At 44.1% G+C, this 24,178-nt stretch overlaps 4 protein-coding genes across 6 annotated transcripts in view; all 4 read right to left on the reverse strand.

Annotated features, from left to right (window-relative positions):
• Nucleotides 1-11: 11 nt before the first annotated feature.
• LOC310806286 (leukocyte elastase inhibitor-like) lies at nucleotides 12-4,232 on the reverse strand (the record flags this gene model as incomplete). Its single annotated transcript, XM_083672338.1, has 8 exons — nucleotides 12-1,197; nucleotides 2,041-2,208; nucleotides 2,541-2,677; nucleotides 3,034-3,151; nucleotides 3,265-3,402; nucleotides 3,489-3,670; nucleotides 4,009-4,081; nucleotides 4,224-4,232. The coding sequence occupies 8 exons, from the start codon at nucleotides 4,230-4,232 to the stop codon at nucleotides 784-786; spliced, it is 1,239 nt and encodes a 412-aa protein (XP_083528464.1). The 3' UTR covers nucleotides 12-783.
• Nucleotides 4,181-11,327, reverse strand: LOC310806463 (uncharacterized protein). Of its 3 annotated transcripts, none has more exons than XM_083672565.1 (20): nucleotides 11,152-11,327; nucleotides 10,849-10,968; nucleotides 10,524-10,664; nucleotides 10,057-10,182; nucleotides 9,782-9,814; nucleotides 9,318-9,440; nucleotides 9,067-9,189; nucleotides 8,786-8,908; nucleotides 8,257-8,379; nucleotides 8,002-8,124; nucleotides 7,700-7,825; nucleotides 7,420-7,548; nucleotides 7,192-7,284; nucleotides 6,977-7,072; nucleotides 6,260-6,355; nucleotides 6,074-6,169; nucleotides 5,816-5,917; nucleotides 5,581-5,686; nucleotides 5,269-5,385; nucleotides 4,181-4,877 (listed from the first exon to the last, which is right to left on the reverse strand). In XM_083672565.1, the coding sequence occupies exons 1-20, from the start codon at nucleotides 11,219-11,221 to the stop codon at nucleotides 4,799-4,801; spliced, it is 2,145 nt and encodes a 714-aa protein (XP_083528691.1). In that variant the 5' UTR covers nucleotides 11,222-11,327; the 3' UTR covers nucleotides 4,181-4,798. The 3 variants fall into 3 exon arrangements, with proteins under 3 accessions (XP_083528691.1, XP_083528693.1, XP_083528692.1); XM_083672567.1 differs by having other exon boundaries at nucleotides 10,849-10,889; nucleotides 11,152-11,186; XM_083672566.1 differs by lacking the exon at nucleotides 9,782-9,814 and having other exon boundaries at nucleotides 11,152-11,326.
• Nucleotides 11,268-13,196, reverse strand: LOC310806287 (uncharacterized protein; the record flags this gene model as incomplete). Its single annotated transcript, XM_083672339.1, has 6 exons — nucleotides 13,072-13,196; nucleotides 12,019-12,153; nucleotides 11,814-11,880; nucleotides 11,555-11,664; nucleotides 11,483-11,508; nucleotides 11,268-11,292 (listed from the first exon to the last, which is right to left on the reverse strand). The coding sequence occupies exons 2-6, from the start codon at nucleotides 12,151-12,153 to the stop codon at nucleotides 11,268-11,270; spliced, it is 363 nt and encodes a 120-aa protein (XP_083528465.1). The 5' UTR covers nucleotides 13,072-13,196.
• Nucleotides 13,197-14,363: 1,167 nt separating this feature from the next.
• ghrhrl (growth hormone releasing hormone receptor, like) overlaps nucleotides 14,364-24,178 on the reverse strand; it is a gene marked incomplete at both ends in the record, with an annotated part of 13,992 nt that continues 4,177 nt past the window's right edge. Inside the window, 12 exons of the mRNA XM_083672116.1 lie at nucleotides 14,364-14,465; nucleotides 15,082-15,123; nucleotides 16,179-16,308; nucleotides 17,464-17,555; nucleotides 17,962-18,031; nucleotides 18,538-18,598; nucleotides 19,988-20,141; nucleotides 20,418-20,550; nucleotides 21,555-21,655; nucleotides 21,991-22,082; nucleotides 22,488-22,595; nucleotides 23,157-23,262. Of these exons, the coding sequence (XP_083528242.1) occupies nucleotides 14,364-14,465; nucleotides 15,082-15,123; nucleotides 16,179-16,308; nucleotides 17,464-17,555; nucleotides 17,962-18,031; nucleotides 18,538-18,598; nucleotides 19,988-20,141; nucleotides 20,418-20,550; nucleotides 21,555-21,655; nucleotides 21,991-22,082; nucleotides 22,488-22,595; nucleotides 23,157-23,262 (1,191 nt within the window). The remainder of the gene's footprint in view (nucleotides 14,466-15,081; nucleotides 15,124-16,178; nucleotides 16,309-17,463; nucleotides 17,556-17,961; nucleotides 18,032-18,537; nucleotides 18,599-19,987; nucleotides 20,142-20,417; nucleotides 20,551-21,554; nucleotides 21,656-21,990; nucleotides 22,083-22,487; nucleotides 22,596-23,156; nucleotides 23,263-24,178) is intronic.

The raw sequence follows: 24,178 nt of genomic DNA on the forward strand, positions 1-24,178 counted from the left end.
CACCCGTAGTTGTGTGTGACCCAAGTGTTGCAGCATTCTTAGATATTGCCTTAATATTGCCTTACAATTCGTTAATAAATAGCTTCAGAATAAAGGTCAGTATCTGTGATACTGCTGTGAATGCAGTTGGGTAAGATGTTTGCATAATGAGGTTAAACAAGGTTCTGTGAGTCCATTAATTACACAAATTACTGTGCTCCAGTCTACTGAGTAACAGAAACATTGTTTACATCGAATCAAAACACATTTTCACTTGAATATATACATTTCAAAAAAGTCGAATACACTGAAGATCACAAAGAAAAACAAGAAAACAGTGAGTGACTGCACATCTGCCATGCCCAGAAAGGACTTTAAACTTGGGTGTTACTAAACAGCTGCATAATAAAGGTCTCTGTGGTATTACTGTGAACATAGTTACGTACTGTACGATGTTTACATAGTGAGGTTACATTACAAGGTTTTATTTGGCTATTAAGTCCATTACACAAACCCCCTACTGTGCTCCAGTCTCTCAAGAACATTATATGTCGACTCAAAATAGTTTAATTTAGACAATATATACAGTACATTGCAAAGATTTTGAATACACTTAAGATCATATACTCAAACAGCGGAGAGTAAACACTTTAAAAACAGAGAGTGGTAAGTGACAACAGTACACATTCATTACATTGATGAATTCATTACGTTCATTGAAAAACAAAATGCAGTGCTTTGGCTTTACCATTCTTTTCTCTTTATAAGACAGTGACCCCCCTGCCTCTGTCTCTCCCTGTTACTCTACTCAGGAGAGGCAAACCTGCCCATGAAGAGAATGGATTTGGTCTTGTTGTGTCTGATAAAGAACAGAAAAGGGTGGTCTGCTTTAAAATAATGCACTATACTGCCCAAACCATACGTTTTGCCATCGACCGCTGTGGAGGCAGCTGCCTCTGTGCCTGTCTCGTTCACGTCCACAAAGGTCTTATGGACCACAGTGGAGAGGTAAAGCCCTTCCTCTATGTTCATCCCAGACAGGTCAGCTCTTTCCTCATTAAACACGTCTGTCATTCCCAGGAAGGCCAGAGGTGCATTCAACTTGTAGTCTTCCTGCAGTTTAAACTTGGGTATCATAACATCGACTTTGTGCTTCACATCCATATTCCCCCGTTTTGTCCAGGTGTGAATCCTCTTGGGCGTCAGCTCTCTCTCCAGCTTTGACAGACAGTAGGGAACAGACAATTAGCAAAGTACCAGGTGTGACTATAGGAGGTTTGTCTATACCATCAGTGGTGGGTCAGTAGGCTACCAGGTGTGACTATTATTTTTCCTTCTTTCATCTATCCATCCATTCATCCATCCAACCAACCGTCCATCCATCCATCCATCCATCCAACCAACCAAACATCTTTAACTTCATCCGCTAGCATAATACCTCTCATCTATCTATCTATCTATCTATCTATCTATCTATCTATATTTCCCTCATCTATCCAACTTCATCTGTCTATCTATCTATCCATATATTGATATATCTAACCTTCTCCCTTCTATTGATCTATCTATCATGCATCCAGGTGTGACTATGAGAGGTTGTGTACCTTCAGTTGTGAATCAGTACAAGCTGTGACTATTAGAGATTGTGTGTAGTTTCAGTAGTGGGTCAGGACCAGGTGTGACCATGGGGAGGTTGTGTGTAGTGTCAGTAGTGGGTCAGTATTACTACCAAGTGTGACTATGAGAGGTTTGTTAGCTTCAGTAGTAGGTCAGTACCAGGTGTGACCATGGGAGATTGTGTGTAGTGTCAGTAGTGGGTCAGGACCAGGTGTGACCATGGGAGGTTGTGTGTAGTGTCAGTAGTGGGTCAGTATTACTACCAGGTGTGACTATGGGAGGTTTGTTAGCTTCAGTAGTGGGTCAGTATTACTACCAGGTGTGACTATGGGAGGTTTGTTAGCTTCAGTAGTGGGTCAGTACCAGGTGTGACTATGGGAGGTTTGTTAGCTTCAGTAGTGGGTCAGTACCAGGTGTGACTATGGGAGGTTGAGAGTACTGTACCTTCAGCAGTGGGTCAGAACCATCTGTGGACTCGTCAGGCAGCAGGAAGAACATGCTTAGCTCCTCACTCAAATAAGGAAGCTCCAGAACCTGAAGGTGATACTGGAAGACGTGTTTGTAGGGGAACTTCTTGTAGTTAAACATCATCTGAACAGTTCTGGTCTCTTTCTGAAACCACACAGTTAATAAGAGAAAGGGTCCTCAATAATCACATCGCAATCCAGCATACTGTAGTCCTTGAGGATGTTTTTCCTACAGTGTTTATGCAAAAGGCTAGATCAATGTTTGGGAGTTAGGCATGTACTGTATGGTGAACATTTGCCATTTTGTTTGAATATAGTTTGAGCTTTGACTTTTTTTTTTCTTTTTTTCTTACATTTATACATTTAGCAGATGCTCTTATCCAGAGCAACTTACAATAAGTACAAATAATGTGTCTAAAGTAAGTGGATCAACTATAACAACAGATGCAAGATAAACAGCCTGTATGCCTTTCTCACCTGGCTGACTTTAAAGGGGTACTCTGTTGTTTTAAAGAACTCATGTAACCACCGTGCTTTGAAGTAGACAGCATTCACCAGAACCAGCTTGGTCATTTCGCTTAGAACACCAGGTTTGAGAATCTCTTTAATCTTATCTGTAGATAATCAACACAAATGATGAAGCCACTCAACTTTCCCACACTCGTCTGTATACTCTGTAGGTAGAACAGACAGTACTAGACATAAGTTAGGCTACACTATTTCTGTTTATCAATGACCCAATTCAAAATATACATATCCCAGTTGACACCAAACAAACACCATATTTTTTCCATTAGAATACAATATCAGTCCATTAACCACATGATAGCTACAGTCAAATAAGTGTATATATAATAAATGTTTTATAATTACCAAACTTGTACGTCAAAATGGTCATGATATGCACACACAAAATACAGTTGGTTAATGAAATGTTAGCAGTGTACAGTATCAGTGTGTGAGATCTTACTGTCTGTCTGTTTCTCCACCCAGCTGTTGATCTGCCTCCTGGACTCCTCTGTAGCCTCTTTGAAGTCCACAGCCTTCAGGTCTGCATGGTAGAACTTTTGGGTGGCTTCAATGAACTCCTGTGTTCAAAAACACATCTCATTATAAAACAGCCTTCATCAGAGTTACTATACAGTATGTAGTTCTCAAGTCCAGCTGAAAGAGAGAGGGGGGGGGGGCTGGTCTAACTCACAGGGAAGAAGTTGTAGGTATTTTCTCCATAGAGGCGATTGGTGAGTTTCAGTTGGTACTTAGCTGACGGATTGTTGATATTAGAGGTCAGTGATTGAAAGTTTGAGTGGACATCAGTGTCTGTGTTGAAAGAGAGGGTCTGAGAAGAGAAGGAGAGGTGAGTATCTCTCGTTCATAGTTTGTATCAAAAATAGTCAGCAGTCAATTGTGTGTGTGTGTGTGTACCTTTGCCATCTGATCAGCAGTGTCTCCTTTGGCACCAAGGTAGACCATTGCCAATGCTGAGCTGATGCTCAGGGGGGAGAAGAATAAGTTCCCAGCGTCTGCCTTGGTCTCACTCAGAGTGCGGTAAAGGTCCAAGGCAAATGATGTGTTGGAGCTGGCAATAGAGTCCAAGTCTGCCTTGGCTGAATAAACAAGAGAATGAACAAAATTGAACAAAATATCGACCCAGCCAGAGCTTGTTAAAGGTGACTTACCAGTGGACGCCGGTTGGTGGCGAAAGAAGTTGAAACAAGATCCCATTTTAAATGTATGGTTGAGGCACAAATATAATCCAGATCAAAATGATCCTGTTTGTGTAATTGTTCTCCTCTAAAAATAAACTTCCAAAGAATCTACTTTGCTGTAAATGTCACGGGATGAAATGGGACACAGTGATAGGATGGGAAAAACCCTGAAAAGAACTATGGGACGAGTGATTCTAGCGAGGAAGGGAGCTGCGCCACTGGCAAGCCGTGCTGACCTGAGCTGATCGAGGGGCTGACGTCACCGGGCTGCTTTCCGGGAGGGTGTCCAGGCAACCAGAGACTGGTTGCCTGGACACGGGGGGGGGGAGGGGGATAATTTTTATGATTAGTAGGGGACTTTCTGAGAAGAGGGGGGAGGGTTAAGAATCATCAGCACAGACAATCTGGCTTTTTACAGCCTTTTATGTTTATACAAGTGGGATGGACTTGCCAGGAACATGGCTATCAGTTGACAGGCTTGTAAAGCTATAATAAATTGTGGACAGATACAGTAAGTCATCCTTTTAGAAAAAGAAAAAAAAAACATTTGCCTTTATTAACTTTCAGCTGCCATGATACAAGAGCATTACAATTCAAACAACAATGACAACCTTTTGTTATTTTAGTAACACATCCCTCACAGAAAGATTTGGGGCAATTAAGGGCAGTGAGGATACTGGCTTGTTGAAACACGTGGGACATCGGCTAATTAGGCTATTGTTTTGGGTGAACATTAGTCCTCTATAACTCATTTTAATCATATAGCCTCACAGTGGAATCACAAAGTCTCTCTTTGCCGTTCATAGGGGGCTTGCTTGAATGGAGCTCCCCACTGTCGAAGCATATCACAGCCCCAAGGAAGAGGGGCTTGGAGCTGGGCTTTAAACCTCGCCACTGGAGATCCAGTCAGTCAAGAGAGAGATAACATAGGGACAAGTCTTTGGCGAGTCAAGTCTTTGGCGGTGAAAGAAGCTTGGAAGAAGGTTGGACTGAAGACATGTGTGTGTATGTCATGGGTTGGGTTCTTCATCTCCCCTTCTTCTCAGGACACTGAATCCTGTAGCCCACCCTGTAGGCTTGCAGATACACACGCGCCTGATTGATCCTGGAATCAGAGCCAAGTCAGAGGAAGAGAGTGAATTTTTGTTTGGTGTGTGTGTGTGTGTGTGGGTGTGTGTGTGTGTGTGTGTGTGTGTGTGCGTGCGTGCATGGGGTAGAGAGTGTGAGTGTGAATGTTGTAGACAAGCTACTCCCAAATGTATCACAGCTCTGAAATCCTGTCTCCAGAAGAATCAACAGCACAGACAATCTGGCTTTTTACAGCCTGCATTGGATATACAAGAGGGACTTGTATATATGGTATAACTAAATATTGACAGAGGATAATGTGTGTGTGTGTGTGTGTGTGTGTGTGTGTGTGTGTGTGTGTGTGTGTGTGTGTGTTTGTGTGTGTATGTGTATGTGATAGAGAATGTGAGTGTGAATGCAGTTGTCACCTGTACTTAGTGCAGAGCTGAACTCCCAGGGGTCCACAGCGGTCTACGTAGCTCTCCCTCACACCCTTCCTCATGGCACGGGCCATACTTACCACAATGGTGACCACAGGACATGTCCTGAGACACAGACAGGCAGGCAGGCAGGCAGACAGACAGACAGACAGATAGACAAAATGAAAACGCAGAACGAGAATAGTCAGCGCTTTGGCAACATAATGATTAGTCAGTCAAACAAGGGGCGTGAGACTAATTATGGACCCTACAGTAGCAAGGCCACTGAATCCTGAGATGTGGGGTTGGGTTGCTACTCACAGCCTCTCACAACGCAGTCCGGCTGTGCCCTCTGGACAGGTGCACTTGTTATGAGGACTACAGGTGGCACCGTGTTGGCAAGGCGGCACACAGGGAGTGGTCACCGCTACACACAGCACACACAAACACACTTAGTACCATATTAATTAGTTTGCTCTCGTTCTCTCTCTCTCTCTCTCTCTCTCTCTCTCTCTCTCTCTCTCTCCTAACCTACATTACACAAACACACACTTACCTGTCTCACAGAGACTCCCAGTAAATCCGCTGGCACAGCGACATCTGTTGAGGCCCACACACACACCACCATTCTTACAGGCTTTTTGGCACTGCACAGTCTCTGAAAGTGAGGGAACACACACACACACACACACACACACACACACACACACACACACACACACACACAATTGCCGTATAAAAGGAGTGATGAGTTATAGATTATAGGGCTGAGATACAGTACTAGAACAGTAGTAGTGTCTGATTCTCTGGGTACCTATCTGACAGCGAGATCCTTGCCACCCTCCAGTGCATGTGCATTTGTTGACATCCACGCACCTTCCTCCATTTTGACAACCTGGCGTGCAGAGAGCTGGAACACACACACACACACACGCTCATATGTCAGTGATCTCCTCTGGTTGATCAAATACTGACTATAACAGGATGGTTTGGTACTCACGCGAGAGGCACTGAGGGCCAGTGTAGTCAGAGGGGCACTGGCAGGTCTCTGGACCCACACAACGACCACCATTAGCACAGGGCAACTCACACACCGCTGAGAGAGAAAAGAAGTGATAGAGAGAGAGAGAGAGGCAAAGAGAGAAAGACAGAGAAAGAGAGAGAGGGAGAAATACATTTGTTTAAGTAAGTGAATCATCTATCCATCAGTCATCATAAGATAATGTAATTAATGCTCAGACCAGGGGCCATAGGCAGTCACAATGCTAGAAGAAGGATTTTTTTTGAGGAGAGGGGGGGTACAGGGAGGTAGTGGGGGTGAAGAGGTCTTTAAGAGGGACCATTAAGATGTAGCCTGAAGAGATGGGTCTTCAATCTACGGCGGAAGATTGGTAGTGACTCTGCAGTCATGACAGCAGTGGGAAGCTGGTTCCACCATTGGGGCGCCAGGACAGTGAAAAGCCGTGACCGAGTAGTGCTGCTGCTGCTGCATCCACGTAGAGGCGGCGGTGCCAGGGGGCCAGCCGAGGTGGAAGAGCGGAGTGATCGGGCAGGAGTTTGGGGACTGACCATTGCTTGCAAATAGGGAGGGGCTGTTCTCTTTGCTGCCTGGTAGGCGAGTACCAGGGTCTTGGATCTGATGTGAGCTGCTACCGGGAGCCAGTGAAGGGTGCGGAGGAGGGGAGTGACAATGCAGGTGAGAGGTACAGGTTGTTACCTGTGTGGCAGCCTGTCCCAGTCCAGCCAGGCAGGCAGAGACACATGTTCCAGCGCATACATGTTCCTCCATGAGCACAGGGTGGGGAGCACATGGCTGAAACACGCAACAATCATCATCAATCATTAAGACATCATTTATGTACAGTACAGGTATAGGCAGGTACACACACACACACAGAAAAACAAACACACACACTTTCACAACAAACACACCTAAGCAGCCAGGACCAGGGTAACCTGCGGGACAGTCGCAGATGTGAGGGGCCACACACACTCCGTAGTTTTGACAGGGTGGGTCGCACACCGCTGGAGTGTTAGGGGTGGGAAGAGAGTGAATTAGAGAAGGGAGAGCAGTTCAGTTGTTTGTTGTTTTAATGACGATGTTTGATATTTACTCATTATAGCACTTCCCAGAGTTAGGGCAGAGGGATGTAGACTCACGTTGGCACCTGGTGGGGTCATCAGTGCGAACCGCAAAGCCTTCCCTACAGCTGCAGTTAAACCCACCAGGGTAGTTCACACACAGCTGTTCACAACCACCTTTAGTGAAGTCCCCGCACTCGTCCAGATCTGAGAGGGGGCGAGAATGAAGCAGAGAGGAAGAGGGAGAGGGAGAGAGAGAGGGAGAGAGAGAGAGTCAGAGACTGTAAAGCTGCTTCTCTGATCTTGGGTCACTTCAGATACAGCAGGGTGACTTTAGGAGAAGAAACCATTGTCTCACCCAGACAACTCCTCAGGTCCTTGCCCAGCTCCCAGCCTGCCTTGCAGCTGCAGTGGACACGCCTCTCTTCCCGTACGGTACACACATGGTCACACCCACCATTCCTCAGGTCACATGATGTCACATCTATCCAGGAGACACACCACAACTACACACACCACACAATACAACTACACACACTACAAGGCATACACACAAGGAAAACTAACACTCTTATAAGAACAAACATGCAGATACACACACACGCACACACACTCTGACACCATTTCTGACACACACCAAGGTGAGGACGGGGTACGTACTGACACAGGTGGTGCTGTCCGGGTGCAGCAGTAGAGGTGACGGACAGTGACAGGTGTGTCCTCCAGGTGTGTTTGTGCAAGTGTGGGAGCAGCCCCCATTCTGGAGCTTACACTCATCAATATCTAAAACACAAAAACAGGTTAGAACACACACACACACACACACACACACACACACACACACACACAACGATTCTAAACTCAGAAATGGGTCAGGACCAGACCTGGACGAGACCAGGACCAGTGAGTACTGACCCACACAGCTGTGGCTGTCGATGTGCAGCTGGTAGCCTGGTCTGCAGGAACACAGGAAGGAGCCGTGTGTGTTGGTGCACACCTGTTCACAAGTCCCATTCTGCACCACACACTCATCCACATCTGGGGGAGCAGGGAGCAAGAAGAGGTTCAAGTAGACATGAGGACACTGACTGTATGTCTGGCTAGATCTTTAATCAATAAAGTGTTACTCCTTATTTTTTATATCCTTAATTTGTATTATACTAGATACTAGCTCCTGTGCAGATAGCTTAGGGTTCAAATCACAGAGGGGTTTGGGGGGGGGGGGGGGGGGGGGGGGCAAGCATCGCCCATAACAAATCAGCCCCCCCCCCCCCCCCCCCCCCCCCCCCCGCCCCATTAGAATTGAAATATCAATGCAGGGCCCCCTTAAAAGTCAAAATGATCTACATTGGGCATCCCCAAAAGTCGTTGGGCACCCCTAAGAGTCAATGTGTAATTTGAACCCTGGCTTTCCCTGTGCAGGGGACGGGGAACTCTGATTTACCTGTGCAGTTGTGGCCGTCCTGTGCTAGCTGGTAACCTGGGCCACAGTGGCAGCTGTACCCTCCAGGCTCGTTGGTACAGTTGCGTTCACAGTGCCCGTTACTCAGGGTGCACTCATCAACATCTGTAACCATGACAACAAAAGGGCATCCCATGAAGAGCAAATACTGTAAAACCATCCATTCCACACAGCACTGTCTTGAGCATGCTCATACGCACGCACGCACGCACATGCACACACACACACACACACACCATCTGCCGTCTCACTGTCTCACCCACCAAAGCAGGAGAAGCCGTCCCCATTGTAGCCCTGGTAGCACTGACAGAAATAGGAGCCAATGATGTTCCCACAACGAGCATTACTGTCACAGCCATGACCACCTGACGCACACTCATTCTCATCTGGACAGAGAGAGACAGAGAGACAGACAGACAGACATTGAGAAGAGGAGGCAGAGAAGGCAGAAGGAATTAAAGCAAAAACTGAAACTGTGTAGTAATGTGATAATCCAGTTATGTACGTTTCTTACCTTCACAGTGTGTGCCGTTACCCTGGTAACCTTGCTGGCAGACACACTTGTAACTCCCAAGAGTGTTCTCACACACACCCTGATCAACACACACTTCTGGAGTTCCCTTACATTCATCCACATCTGTGAGGGAATAGAGAGAGAGAGAGAGAGAGAGAGAGAGAGAGAGAGAGAGAGAGAGAGAGAGAAGACAGAGAGGGGAGGAGAACGACAGGTCTCAGAGTGGAACAGACAAATATCATATCATTACGACTGATAAATGACATAAAGCGTCATAATATCACTTAAAAAAGAAAATCTTGTTGACAGAAGAGTACCTGTGTGCAAACAGCACTGAGCATTTGGCTACCATGTTTTCTACATCATCAAAACTCACAACATTACAATGGTGATTGGCTCACAACATTTCAAAGACAGTGACTGGCTAGTAGTGGTTAGCACAGAGGTGAGGGTGTACATCGTACCTTGACACACTGTGTAGTCTGGACATACAGGACCTGAGAGGAAGCCACGGTGAAACGAGTGAGACGAGGAGGAGCAGAGAGAAGGAGAGGAGCAGAGAGGAGGAGAGGAGCAGAGAGGAGGAGAGGAGCAGAGAGGAGGGCAGACATGAAGGGAAACAGACAGAAACAAGCAGTGGGTTAAAGCTTAGTGTCAGCATAAAATATTAAAACACAGAGTTTTAGAAAAATAGACAGAGGACAAACAGGCCAAGAGAAGGCCATTAATAGGGACTCACCGACACAAGCTAGGGCCTCTGCTCTGAAGCCGGTCTGACACTGACACACAAAGCTACCAGGGGTGTTCACACACATGTTCCCCAGCTCCCTACGACACCGCTCCTCATAGCTACACTCGTCCACGTCTGAGATAGAAAAACACACAGATACAGATGAAGCGATGATGATTTGGAATCATGCTATCGTGATGAGGTAGCCCTGCCTGAGACATGTAAACCCAATTGTCGCCCGCATCCATGAGGTTGTCCTCCTGGCTTAATGATAGATGCTTGTGTCTTCCACATGAGAGACCAGGGTTCAAACCCAGCCTGTGACACAAACAACATCACAAATAAAGAATGCTACTGCACACAAGTATTTTTTCATCAGTGCTCTATGTACATATCTAGAAGGCTGAATATGCACTCACACATGAATCTAATGGAGTACGTGCATTATGTACATAAAGGACTAAAATGGGCCTCACCCACACAACTGTGTCCATCAAGAGCCATTACGTATCCGATTGGACAGGAGCAGGTGAAGGAGCCAGGGATGTTCCTGCACTCAAATCCTTCCCCACAGGCCTTCAGCCCAGTCACTGCAGCCAGTGCACACTCATCCACATCTGCAAAACACACACACACACACACACACACACACACACACACACACACACACACACACACACACGCACACACACATGCACACACACGCACACAGGCATACACGGTAAAACACACATTCAGAACATCAAAAAACGAATTCACAAATTATCATTCCCAAAGCTAAAGGCACTCACACACACTCACCCTGACACCTTGCTGGACCCATCAGGTAACCACGGAGACAGCTGCACAGGTAAGAGCCAGGTGTGTTTTTACAGTTGGCATGGAGACCGCATGGCCCATCCCCTTTACACTCATCAATATCTGACATAAGAGAAATATACTTTATACTAGATACAGAGAAGGATGCTGAGACTGACACAGAACTCAGAACTGGTCTTAGTGTCTGTCTGCCCTACATTGAAACTGTCACAGGTTTACTGTGAGCAAAATTGATAATTCCCTCTTGTATTTGCGTTGAGACCATCAGTCATAGTTGAGACTTACCATCACACTCTGCTGCCCCCTGCTGAGTGAATCCCACAGCACAGGTGCAGTTCTCTCCAGCCTTCACCATGTCCCCAGGACACCCACAGCCCACTCTGCCATCCAACAGTACCTGGTTACCTGGGCACTGAGAGGTGGGACCTGGGGTTGGGGTTTGGGTTAGGGTTGGGGTTGGGGTTGGGGTTGGAGTTGGGGCTGGGGCTGGGGCTGGGGCTGTGGCTGGGGCTTGGGTTGGGGTTGGGGCTGGGGCTTGAATTGGGGTTGGGGCTGGAGCTTGGGTTGGGGCTGGGGCTTGGGTTGGGGTTGGGGTTGGGGCTGGGGCTTGGGTTGCGGTTGGGGCTTGGGTTGCGGTTGGGGCTTGGGTTGCGGTTGGGGCTTGGGTTGGGGCTGGGGCTGGGGTTGCGGTTGGGGCTTGGGTTGGGGCTGGGGCTGGGGTTGCGGTTGGGGCTTGGGTTGGGGCTGGGGCTGGGGTTGGGGCTTGGGTTGGGGCTGGGGCTGGGGTGGTGAGGGGGGCTGTGGGAAGGAAACAAAGAGAGTGAGGGACAGGTGACGTGGGACAGATGCGAGAGGGAAAGTGACGATAACACATAAAAGAAGATTAGAAAGAATATAGATAAGAATAAAATTACATTATTTCAGGACAGGCCTGTTCAGACACTCACTTGTGGTTGGTCTGTCCTCCTGCACAGTTCCACTAAGATTCCCAATCACATTCTCAACCTCCAGGTTCTAAGAAAAGAAAAGAGGAACAACATGTCTACTCATACAGGAGAATACTGTTGAATACAGAGACAGTACAGCACCATGGCTAACAGGCTCCCATCACGCAACATGGTGAGGCCGTGTACCAGTCACACACTAACTAACCAGGCTCTTGGTGAGTTCTGCCCCAGAGTGCTTCAGGACTTCGTTGTCGCTGCCCTGGGGGGTCGTCAGGGGCTCTGCCACAGACAATGCTACCAGCAATGCCAGCAGGCGAATCCGAGGGAGTGTCATCACCATCTATGGGCAGATGACCATGTACTGTAAGTGCATTGGCAATATGACCAGGCCCAGGACACCATGACATGAGAAGGAAAAGATACTGCAGGATGTCCCAAGTTGCTATTCGAAGTTTACCATTTGGGAAGCACTAGAATATCAATCACCTGTTTCATATGTTTACCTATCTAGGTCAAGGTATGTACAGTCAACAACTCTTCTAAACATTGAGGTCTACTTATTATTTTTCCAATTGCCTATAATATATCAAATGTTTATATTAATTATTAACATCATAACATATTATTCAAGCAGTAAAAAGTTATTTCATTCATATCCTGTTTTTCTATCACTGTTTGAATACAACCATGAGTTTAACTAAAACTCAAATAGGGACTACACTGACTGAGATTAAACCAACAGGCTTACTAGGGGCAGGCAGTCACAGCCAGTTCGTGTCTAGACACGTAACCCAGCGCGATGAAGGAGACCCTGTTATTAAGTTAACCATCTCCATAGCCCTGCTGAGTTCCCAGAACAAAAGAAACGTTTGCAACTTGGTGGGTCTGTGTCACCGACTGAGCAGTGAGCCGTGTGGTGTTAGGGAGAAGTAACCTAACCCTCCGTGCGTAATTATCCTACTCTGCTCATTAAAAACTATTTAAAATACTCTGAGTAAAAAGGATCCCCTTTTGCACTGTGACCTACTATCTTCATGGTATAGCGGTCCAGGAGCGACGTTATGTTGCTCTAGAGATGCGTTTCAACTTTGCTTTTAATGACCCGAGATAGATGTGAAGTCATAGCCTACCCTTCCACTAATCAATTTTCAATTTGCACATTGAAACTAACTGTTACAGCCTAACCAGACCATCAAATAAGTTTGGGAAATAGTCAAGTTGTTGAAAAGCAAACATGCAATCAAAGTGAGTTGCTTACCAATGACAGATTAACTCGTATTTAGAAAAGCAGCTTTTGGGTCATCAGGATTAGTCTCAACTTGCCAAACGCGCTTCTTCCACGGTCTCCAGATGCGGGATTTGTGTGGAGTGGCCTATTTCCCCGCAAACCAATTCCACACAGGGGGCTGTGCTACAGTGACTCCACATCCTGTCCACGAATTCTGTACTTCCCATTCCTTAAATCCCAAACGACCGCTGTGGAGGGGAACAACAAATCCCTCTCCCAAGTCCTGCCCGAGGCTGCGCGCATCCCCCGTTTGAACTTTGGTTGACAGGTCGTAAAATTGGCAACGGGAGAGGGTTCAACTAGATGGCAGAATCCCCGCCTACTTACAGACAAAATTATCGGTTTATTTTAGGACAGACAGTGGAGACGAATTCAATGCGATAGGGATCGTCATGTCGGCATCCACCAACTAATGTTGGCTTTTAACCCATTGAGAAGGAGGTTAGTAGTCGTATCGTCTCCCCAGACTCAAATCACCACATGAGGGCAGTGTAAGACTGATACTCTTGTTTGACACTCTACATTAACATACTTTATTTTATGTGACCACATTGCTCTCAGCAATTTCAATTATCACATGATTTATTACATTAAGCCCATATAAAGCATACAGCTTTATCCAAACGAATTTCTTTAATGAAAGATTTGACAACATCACCACATACTGGAACTGTAATGTGGCCCAGCTGGCATTCAACTTCATAGTGACAGACTCTGACAGACTATTGTATTTCTCCCTGCTTTGGAGATGCCAAGAGCCACACAAAACTCAAAGAAATTACCTCCAGAGAACCCCTGATATGCAGTAGCTAAGGCATTGGAGCATTGGACCAACACAGACAAAGAGGTACCAGGAAAGCATCAACCAACACACAAAAAGGACAATATACCAATAAACCCCACAAAAAACTGAACCCAGTGAATCTGATGCCTAAAATCGGCCAGTTCACAATAGAATGTCAGTATGATTTTTGCAATGAAAGTGTAGATTAGGTGGTGGAGGAGGGGTACTTCACAGTGCTCGGGCTTTAGAGACAGAACACTGCTCTATGACTGTAAAAGTCCAATCTCCATCTAGAGAAGGACACAATGGTTGAACCCAGAGGTAGTCTCTCTGAAAGGTGGAGGTGGTGGTGGTGGTAGTGAGAGTGATTGTTTCAAGGGCATATTGTACAGCACTGAGCACTCTCTCTGTCTAACAGTACATGAGTGGGTGGAGGCCATAGAAGAGGAAGAAGAAGAGGAGGATGAAGAGCATGACGCTAGAATGGTGTGTCCATCTGACTGCCCTTGGCCCCAGGCGGTACCACTCCATAGCTGTTCTCCTGCCATCTCAGCCACCACATATGGACCTCTTTCTGGACCTAAGAACTCAAAACACAAAGCTTCAATTTCAGCACTGCCACTGTATGTTCATATGTTTCACTATAGGCCTATGTTTAAATCATTTACATTTACCTTGTTGGATTAAATACTAGTCACAAAGAGGCATAATAATGAGAATACACTGGCTGTAAATACAGCACACTGTAATTGCAAAGTAGCTGCTAAACCAAGTAGACAATCAAGGCTGGATTTCCTGATGAATATTTCTGAAGTGCTATTTAAATTGTTCAGGATGATGTAGAGTGTTTTCTTCTGTCCGCACAAATATGTTAAACATGCTTCTACTGTTTCTAGAGTAACATATATGCTTTTGCACATAATACACTTCCAGTGTGCTACTGTGCCTGGTTTTGCCCTTAGATTGACATGCTCAGTAATTACTCTAATGTTGGGACTTCCCTCATGTAATGAGAGTGAGGTTAGAGACTAAGACCACTCTGCTCTTTAAGCCTGGACCTACAAAACTGTCCGATGAAATCAGTCACAAAAGGCTTAAGTTACAATTACAAATTAAATTTAAGAAACACATTCTGTAGATGCAATGTTTGGCAAGAACAATATCTGGAGAGCAAAGCATTGGGTTTCATTACTAACCTCTTGATTGAGAAAGCAGTAGAGAATTGCTACAATCAGGCCCTGTAAGAGAGAAGGAATCAACTATTAATACTTAAAACAAAAGGAAAATGAAGCTCAACATAATCAAATGGAGAACAGTGAACCATGTAATTTAAAATTAACCATATAACCATTGTATATCGTTGCAAAGATGCAGCAATAACAAACAATTGAACGACGATGAATACATTTTAGTGTGATAATGACCTAGCCCTAAGCCATGAATGCGCTGAACTTTGCTCTAGTTGCTGAGGATATAAACTATCCTGCTCTTGCTTTCATCTTTACAACTGAAGAATTGGGCTGAAATTGATATGAGTTGTTCTCCCCCTCACCATGATCAAAGCCAATATTACAGCTAATTTATGCCAGTTTTCACAACTTCAGTGGCTTATAGTAATGGTTATTAACAGGAAATGGAGGGAAAACCAGGGGGGGAGGGGATTTTTTGAAGCCAGCACAACAGCTTGTGAATATGAGACAGAAGAGGATCTCCCCTGGTTGTTTCTCTTCAGTGTAAGGACCCTTGTCCAGCTGCAGCCTCTCCTCTGCTCCCCCCTGGGTCTGAACCAGCCCTAAATACAGAATCCTACTGTAGCTTTCCCCTTGTCCAGAAATAACCTATGGGAGAATAATCACAATCACAAAAACTTTTTTTTTTTGCTGTCTGGCCAGCTAGACTAGGTTGTCTAGTTTGCTGTCTCGAAAAACTTAAATGAAATATCATCTGATTCTTTGTCCAGATCTCTATAAGAATAATAAGGGGCCAAATTACAGAGAGGTGTCAGAGTTTTATATAGTATATTGTCCACATTTACAAAGCACGATTGATTCACTTACATGTTGAATTGTTTATGTGTATGTTAGTGTGCAAATGGGTATATTTGCGGTATAATGTATATACTGTATAGACTGTATATATAATATAGGATGAGTTTGTTTTTATGACAGTATGTGTTATATTTGCATGTGTATTTGATACCATTCCTCATTCCATTCCATGCATTGCAATGAGCCCATCCTCCAATTTCTACCTCCACCAGCCTCCCCTGATGTATGTGTGATGATCTGAATACCTGAAAGGATCCCATGCAGAGCTCAATGCAGAGGCGCAGGTTAACATTGGAGTAGTCAGGCAGGAAGTTAAACACCATGTAGTGGGTCCCAAACAGAGGGATGAGGAGAAGAGTGGACTTAGTCAGGCGCCTGCTGAAGAGTAGGAGAGAGGGATAGAGGGAGGGAGAGAGTGAGAAGGTGTGTGATTAGTAAATACATGTGTGTGTGTGTGTGTGTGTGTGTGTATGTGTGTGTGTGTGTGTGTGTGTGTGTGTGTGTGTAAGTGTCAATTCTACAAATCCCCTCCAATAAAGTATTCATTTCATAGGTCTCTTGAGAATTGAAAAAGGTGTGCCATAGGTGGAAAGCCAGACTGGTCAGTGATAGTGGGGAAGGTTATCGAGGAACGAGGTAAGACAGCAAGTTTCAGGAGTGGAATTTATGAGTGGAATCAGGCATTTTGCTGATTCATTTGAAGCAGAGCTCCTAACAAAAGGTCTGTACTGTACCTGAACTCCCTAAAAGCAGTCCTAGACAGCGTAAAAGAGAGGTGCTATCTGGGTACGATTTGTGAACCTTTTTTAAAAAGATTTTTTTATCACTAATGTACTCATAAAATGTAGTACACTTAACCATCAAGCAGCCAAATGATTGAGAACACCACTCTTCTCAATAATGTACCTTAATGGACTGGACTTCTCTGGCCTCAATGTACTTGAGCAACAGATCTTATGATCTACTGTATGGTTCTTATATATAGCTGTCGTTAGGATGGCCAATTTGGCTGTGGTCTTGAAGTAGAAAATACAACAGAATTTGTGATTTCCACTCACACTTATCTGTGGCATACATAAAGTTTCCTGTAGTTTTATGTCATATAATCTCCCATCATTACTACCCTATTGTAACAGGGTTTCAGGTGGACCCAAGTGCAGGAGACAGGACTCAAAGTTGCAATAATCAAAACATAGACTTTACTTAGATTAACAAGGTAGCATGGATACATACAGGAATGTAAGTTTATGGCTGAACAGAGGTGTAGCGAAACACCAGGCTTATAAACTGGAACTAGAACAAGGCACAGGTGTAGCCAATAAACTAAATAAGGCGAATTACGGAAAATAATAAAGAGTCTCTGGTGGCCATTGGTGGCCAGTGGAGGAAGCAGCAGGAGTGAGGAGGATTCCTCACACCAATCACCAAATCATCCCTCCTTTCTATAGTAAAAGGATAATGATACCTAACATCCTGTCCAATCATACCATTCCTCACATGTAGCATCCAATGTAAATGACCCCCCCTCACCTGTACTGGGATGAGTTGTTAAACTGGATGAGGCGAGGGTTCAGTTTCTGTATCAGGATTCTGATTATGTTCATGAAGAGAATAAAGTTGACCTGTTGATAGAATATGAAATCTCTCAAATTCAACCCTAAAAAAAAATCTATTAATAGGTATGAGTCAAGGCACTCAAGTGCTGTTCATCAACCAAGGCTATTAAAGAAATGTTTCTCCTTTCCAGCCCTGCAACGCCATGGCAATAACACAGCAATACCTGCTTTAAGCACTATTAAGCACATTTTGACATCCCCCAGTATCAACAAAGATCACTGGAGACATATTGAAATAACAGCATTGAAGCTTAGAAAATGTTTCTCTTCTAAAAGCTTTATTCAAAAGCAGACAAATACCACAACTAGATAGTGCCATAAAAATCATAACAGGTAAATGACAGGTAATCAGTGTGTCCCTTTATGTTATTCCAGAATAACATGGTGTGTCAGGCTGCACTGCAGTGCTTACCCCTATAGAGACAACAATTGGTCCTTTGATGATCCACCAATACGAAGAGTCCTCATTCATGTCCCAGCATCTATGTATAGGAGGAGAGGACGATAATAAAGCAAAGTCAACTCAACAACATAGATACAGTACAAGTGTACATAAGAGCCTTAGGGCTCCAATTGGCATGTGCAAAAAAGTGCCAAAAGAAGTGATAAGACATTATCTAATGGGAGTTCAAATACTGCAACTAGCAATTGCATGATGTGCAACGCATTTTGTGACTGTTTACTAAAACTCTCAAAAACCATGTTAAAGACTAGATACGATAAAAATCATGCTTTAGAGTTTTCTGAGTTGTTAGGTATTTTTTGCTCCGCTCAACACTATTTGCTCCAGCAAATTCAAGCCTTTAGTCACTGTACAATGTAATTCCCTAAAGCCACTGGATACCAGCCACTGTGGATAGCCAGTTGAACAAATCAGACATTTGTTTGTGAAGGAAATCAAACAGCCTCCAATTAGCTCTTTACCCGTTTAAGGTTATTTTCTAAACAATTATTGTAGTTAATGGCAGTGAAGTACTATATTACTCACCCAGTGTCCTCAAAGTACACCTTGGATCCAATCCACAGGCTTATGAAGAGTATGGGCACACCTGCAAGTTGGAGCAAATTGGTAAAAAAATAAATAAACGTTCTAAATCAAAGCCGGTTTAAAGTAGTAAATTGCAAGGAAGGAGAAACTCATCAGAGAGGTCAGTTGAAAGTCCTCAGCGGATTGGCTGAATGCTAACATTTTGAGATTTTAATAACATCCTGAGATTTGGCACTTATATACTGGTTAATAACTTAGACTTAAGTGTTATGTTTAGAAGCTATACTGTTTTTGTCACAGCTCCTCCGTGCTCAAAGTTCTGAGAAACAAGAAATTAAAATATCTGATTACAGAAAGTAATGAAATGCTCAAGTGACTGAAAAAACGCCCGCTAATAGAATGTGCGAGATTTGATTGGGCGAAAGAAACAATTACTTTACGTCGTGAATCCATATTTAATCATGAATAACTGAGACTGAAAACAAAGCTCTAAGTCATCTCAGAAGATTAATAATTATTAGAATAAAAACACTGAGCATAAAAGGCAACAAGTCACATTAGAGATAATTAGAATCTGAACCAAATCTAAATACCAGTATAGATATGGGGTTATGAAGTTTAACTTAATTTGTTTTATAATTATAGATATTATTAGGTATTACCCTTTATCAAGAGTTATTTAAAAATAATGAGCTGGGGATGTTAGGACTCTCTTGTTTGACCTCTTGTTCTTTTAGATGAATTATTTACTTAATTAATTGTGTTGTCACTCTCTAAAGAAATTGAATAACAATGCACCACAAACTAAAACACTCGCTACAGAATTACAGGGAATGTTATACCTTACAATTAACATTTCAGTCATCAAACATCAGTGGCGACCTGTCTAAGATTAACAATAAGCAGCAACATCCAGGCTTCCCATCCCACATGGGCTTTCCCTAATGACACATCGATAATATCTAACCATACTCCATTACTAGGGCCAGGAGCTTTTCCCAGTGAGGTGGTCAGGAAAAACCCCTTGGCCATAGTTATGACTCATGAGTCACCACGTGACCTGACCAGAAAAAACTCCTGGCGCTACCCATTACACATACCAGGGTTGGGATTAGTTACTTGGAAAAGTAATCTATTACATATTAATTGTTACATTTAACAAATGTACTCTTGTTATGTAACAATATTACTTTGCATGGAGAGTAATATATTACATACTGCATTACTGCACTTGTAATATTACTGTTGTTTTACGCTGTCCATTAAGCACCGATGTGTCCTTGATGATAAGTAATCCCTTTGATGGTGTGCCTGTTATTTCAATGCAAAATTGCAAATCCTGCCCATCTGTCACTCCAGGCAGGACCAAGGAAACTCTCAAGGTATTTGTAGAAATAAAAACACTATTTTGAGCCAGGTCTGGTTAAGAGGTGAGGTGGGAGGTGCTCACCCCAACCTAGCAGGCCAAAGCCCCAGAGGCAGCGGCAGCTGTGGTGGAAGGAGGAGAGCAGCAGGGAGTTGAGGTACAGTGCCTCCACCAGGAGCCAGAAGAAATTAGTCATGACACAGTAGTGACAGAACGACACAGAGGCCTTACAGGCAGCCTGGACAGAGAGACAGGGAGAGAGATAGAGAGAGGAGGGACAGAGGGAGGGAGAGAGAGAAGGGGAGAGATAAATACAGAGAGAGAAAGAGAGACAAGAAAATGATGAACGGGGAGACAGAGAAGAGAAGAGAAGAGAAGAGAAGAGAAGAGAAGAGAAGAGAAGAGAAGAGAAGAGGAAAATAAAAAGAGGGTCACTCAGAGAGAGGGAGTTGTGTGTTACAAAACATGGAGAATAGAATAACTTCCATATTCTTCTCTGTGCCAGTTGACTTACGGTGGAGAGGGTGCAGTGGTTGGTGTTATCGCTGGCAAACAGCGTGGCGTCCTTGATGAGCACAGCCACAGCCTTGAGGATGAAGGTGATGAAGAGCTGGATGTGGATGTAGTTCCTGGCACAGCGCAGCTTCCTGCCAAACCACACAACCATCAGGTGCACCATAGGACCACACACAGAACACACGGTCAGGACATGACCGTACCATAGGACCACACACAGAAGACACGGTCAGGACATGGCTGCACCATACAGCTGCACACACGGTCAGGAGAATGAGCACAAACCAGATCAAATAAAAAACCTACTCAACCAGACACTTGAAGGGCTGAGGTCCAAGAAAATCACAAGGGGACTCGCAAATAAAACAAGGCTTGAGAAAAATCCAATAAGTATATTTAGCATGTTTCATTCAGCAGTATAGAGTCTGCTGGTTGGACCAGGTGTGCGTTATAGAGATCATATGCTTGTGACATTTTATGTTTTATGTTTTTATCTTATCCTTAGAATAGGCTTAAAAACAAAAACACTCAGCTCAAACACTCCAAATGTCAGGGGCTCTATATCCCTGATGTGGTGAGCCAAGCCCAAGCAAACAATAAAAAAACACCTCTCTTTGTTTTACCGCCATTCATAAAAAAGCCCCTATTAATTTGGCTGAGTTTGGCAAGAGGAAGAGATGGTAACAGCCATCTATGGATTTGTCCTTTCAGAGCCGTGTGTTATTAGATTTCCTCACTAAACATGTCTAGAGGGGGAGAGGGAGGAAGAGAGACGTGCTCAGCGATAACGTCTAAATCAAAAATAGGTTTAGCAGGACAAATGGAGTCTCATTGTCCCTACGAGATAAAGGGGTCCTTCGGTTCACCCGTTGATTTGGTCTCAGGTGAAAGAATAGAGCACAGAACAGCAGAACAACAAACATGAGTGTGGTGAGTTTGAGGGCTGGTCTGTCACATCACATGGCCTCTCCTTTTGTTCTCTGCTCTGTCAATGATCCGGATCTGGAAAAGTGCTCTGGGTGTACAAAGAAAAACCATGTGGAATTTGGAAGTAGAGTATGTCTGTTCTGTCCATGAAATTCAACCAATTTCTTTGTCCAAACAATCTGTGATTGTCACCTTTGACCTCTTTTACCTGAAGAGTAGCAGGACAACCACAGCGATGGAGAGAAAGACCAGGGAGGTCCCGTAGCCAATGGTGTAGATCAGCTTCACTGTGGCAAAATATGATGACTCCTGGATTTCAAATAGACAGTAGAAAGAAGGAGACAGTGATTCTCTCCCTCCAGTCTCCCCCTGCTTCACATCATTACCCTAACAGGGTTAGGGTTGGAGCTAGGGTAGGGCTGGAGCTAGGGTTAGGGCTGGAGTTAGGGTTAGGGTTAGGGTTAGGATTATGGCTGGAGGTAGAGTTAGGGCTGGACCTAGGATTAGGGCTGGAGTTAGAGTTAGGGCTGAAGATAGGGTTAAGGTTGGAGCTAGGGTTAGGGCTGGAGCTAGGGTTAAGGTTGGAGTTAGGGTTAGGGTTAGGGTTAGGGTTAGGGTTTAACCCTCTCCCTAACCTCTCTCACCTCAGGAATGTCATCGTCCACAGTACAGGCGAGGTAGTAGGGAGGGAAGGGGTCAGACCATCCACCACTGGTGCAGTTTCGGCTCACTGACCCTGAGGTCAGGGGTCATTAAGTCAACACAGAAATGAAGAACAGAACCTCCAATGAATAAGTAAATCATTACACTACAATATTCCAGGAGTATTGCATTGTATCACAGTTTTGTATATAGACATCATAACATACAATATATATCTATAGCACTATCACAGACAACAAATAACATCATAGTTAATATCTCCGGCACCCATCGTGAGGTTTTTGAGGTGTAATTGATTTTAATTTCTACCTCATCCCTGAAAACACACACACACATTTCAGGTTTTGGATTCTGATTTTGACATGAATATACAGTAAGTAAGGGCTCCTTCCTTTTTGTTGTTTGATCCTGGCAACCCCAATAATCCCCAGTATCATCATCCCAATTTCCCTCCTGATATGCCAAATGTGAGCTGCACCTGTGCTATTCCCAAAGAGAGAGAAGACAGCAGGACAGGCTGTGTAGACTGTCTCCCCAACAACAGCATTTGGCCAGCACACTACAAAGTCCCAGGTTGGAAGACAACCTTTAGGGGGGAGGGGGAGAGAGAGGAGAGAGACGGGGAGGGGGGGGGGTAAAGAGGGAAGGGAGAGATTGAGGGGGGGAGAAAGAGAGAGAGAGAGAGAGAGAAGAGAGAGAGAGAGGAATTGATTTACTGTAAAAAAAAAAATATATATATATATATATATATATAATTTAAAAAAAGGTGATTGATGTATGGAATCCAATACTTTTAATAGCATACTTTATCAGAACCATAGCACTCACTCCATTCTCAAGAAACTGCATTCTAGACCAACATGCAGGAGTTCAACCAAGACCTTTATCTTCAAATGAAGTATACAGATCCTATATAGTATATGCTCTTGACATACTTCAATCATATTTCCACAAGGACAGGCACAATTTAACTCTAAATCTACATTTACAACTTTCTGTAAACCATTTATTCAGTTCCAGACTCTCATATTTAGATATGAACATACAGTATATCATGTTATGATTGGATCTATGCTATAGAATCCATGAGCTGTAACAGGGGAGGAAAAATGTACTAGCTGATTTCAAGAGGATATAGCCCAAATACCTAGTGCACTGTGGTTGCTATGCTCTGCAATGTGTCGAAGACAACGGCGTTCTTCTTTCTCCAGCTGAAAAATATACTCACACTCTGGATGCAGACTTGGCAGAACCTGAAGAGAGAGAGAGAGAGAGAGTGAGTGAGAGAGAGAGAGAGAGAGAGAGAGAGAGAGAGAGAGAGAGAGAGAGAGAGAGAGAGAGAGAGAGAGAGAACGAGAGCAAACTAATTAATATGTAAATATAGAAAGTAGACTACAAGTTGAAAACATCAAAACAAAAAGCAATCAACGCATGACATTATGCCCCACTGCTCTCTTCATGTGTAAATAAAAAAAAAAAAAAAGGTCTATTTGATAATGACAGAGGAAATAACTAGTGAATAATTTGTCTTACACATTATCTGTTAGCAAGAAACACTTTGCTCTTGGTATACCTCTTGAGCTTTGTACCAAACATATCCATCTCCATCGGGGGTGTTAAGTGGAATGTTCATGTAGAGAAGGCGAGGGAAAGGAGAGCTAGGAAAATTCATTAATTCAGTTTGCTCTAAAAGGCTACATCCATTTCAATTACGGGCTTAGGCCATTGTCTCACCACATATAACAACAAGAAACCCTGCCTTCGTATCTTTAGTATTGTCTTTAAAATGATCGTTGTGATTAGAGGTTGCTGCCATGGTAACACATCTGTCCCCCTTTCCTGAAATGTTATTAGTCAATATCGCTCTGCATAATATTATCACAAACTGAGGGACAGACAGGTTTTCTGATGGATTACGCATGTTTGTCCATTTGAAGTCATTCAAACAGCTTAAATGGTCCTGCGCAATTTAGCGGATGTGTAATGAGCGTTCTGGCCAAAAAATGGCTGCCGTGGGTGCTACACAATAGTAGTGAATGAGGTGAGTCCCCCCCCTCTCCCATATAATGTAAAGGGCTTTGGGCATCTGGAAGAGCACTACATCTGGCTTATCCAATTATAATCAATAATTATAAATAATCAATTTCATAGCCCTAATGGTAACTCTCA

The sequence above is a fragment of the Argentina silus genome, assembly GCF_951799395.1.
Source record: "Argentina silus genome assembly, chromosome: 6".
NCBI classification, from domain to species: Eukaryota; Metazoa; Chordata; class Actinopteri; order Argentiniformes; family Argentinidae; genus Argentina; species Argentina silus.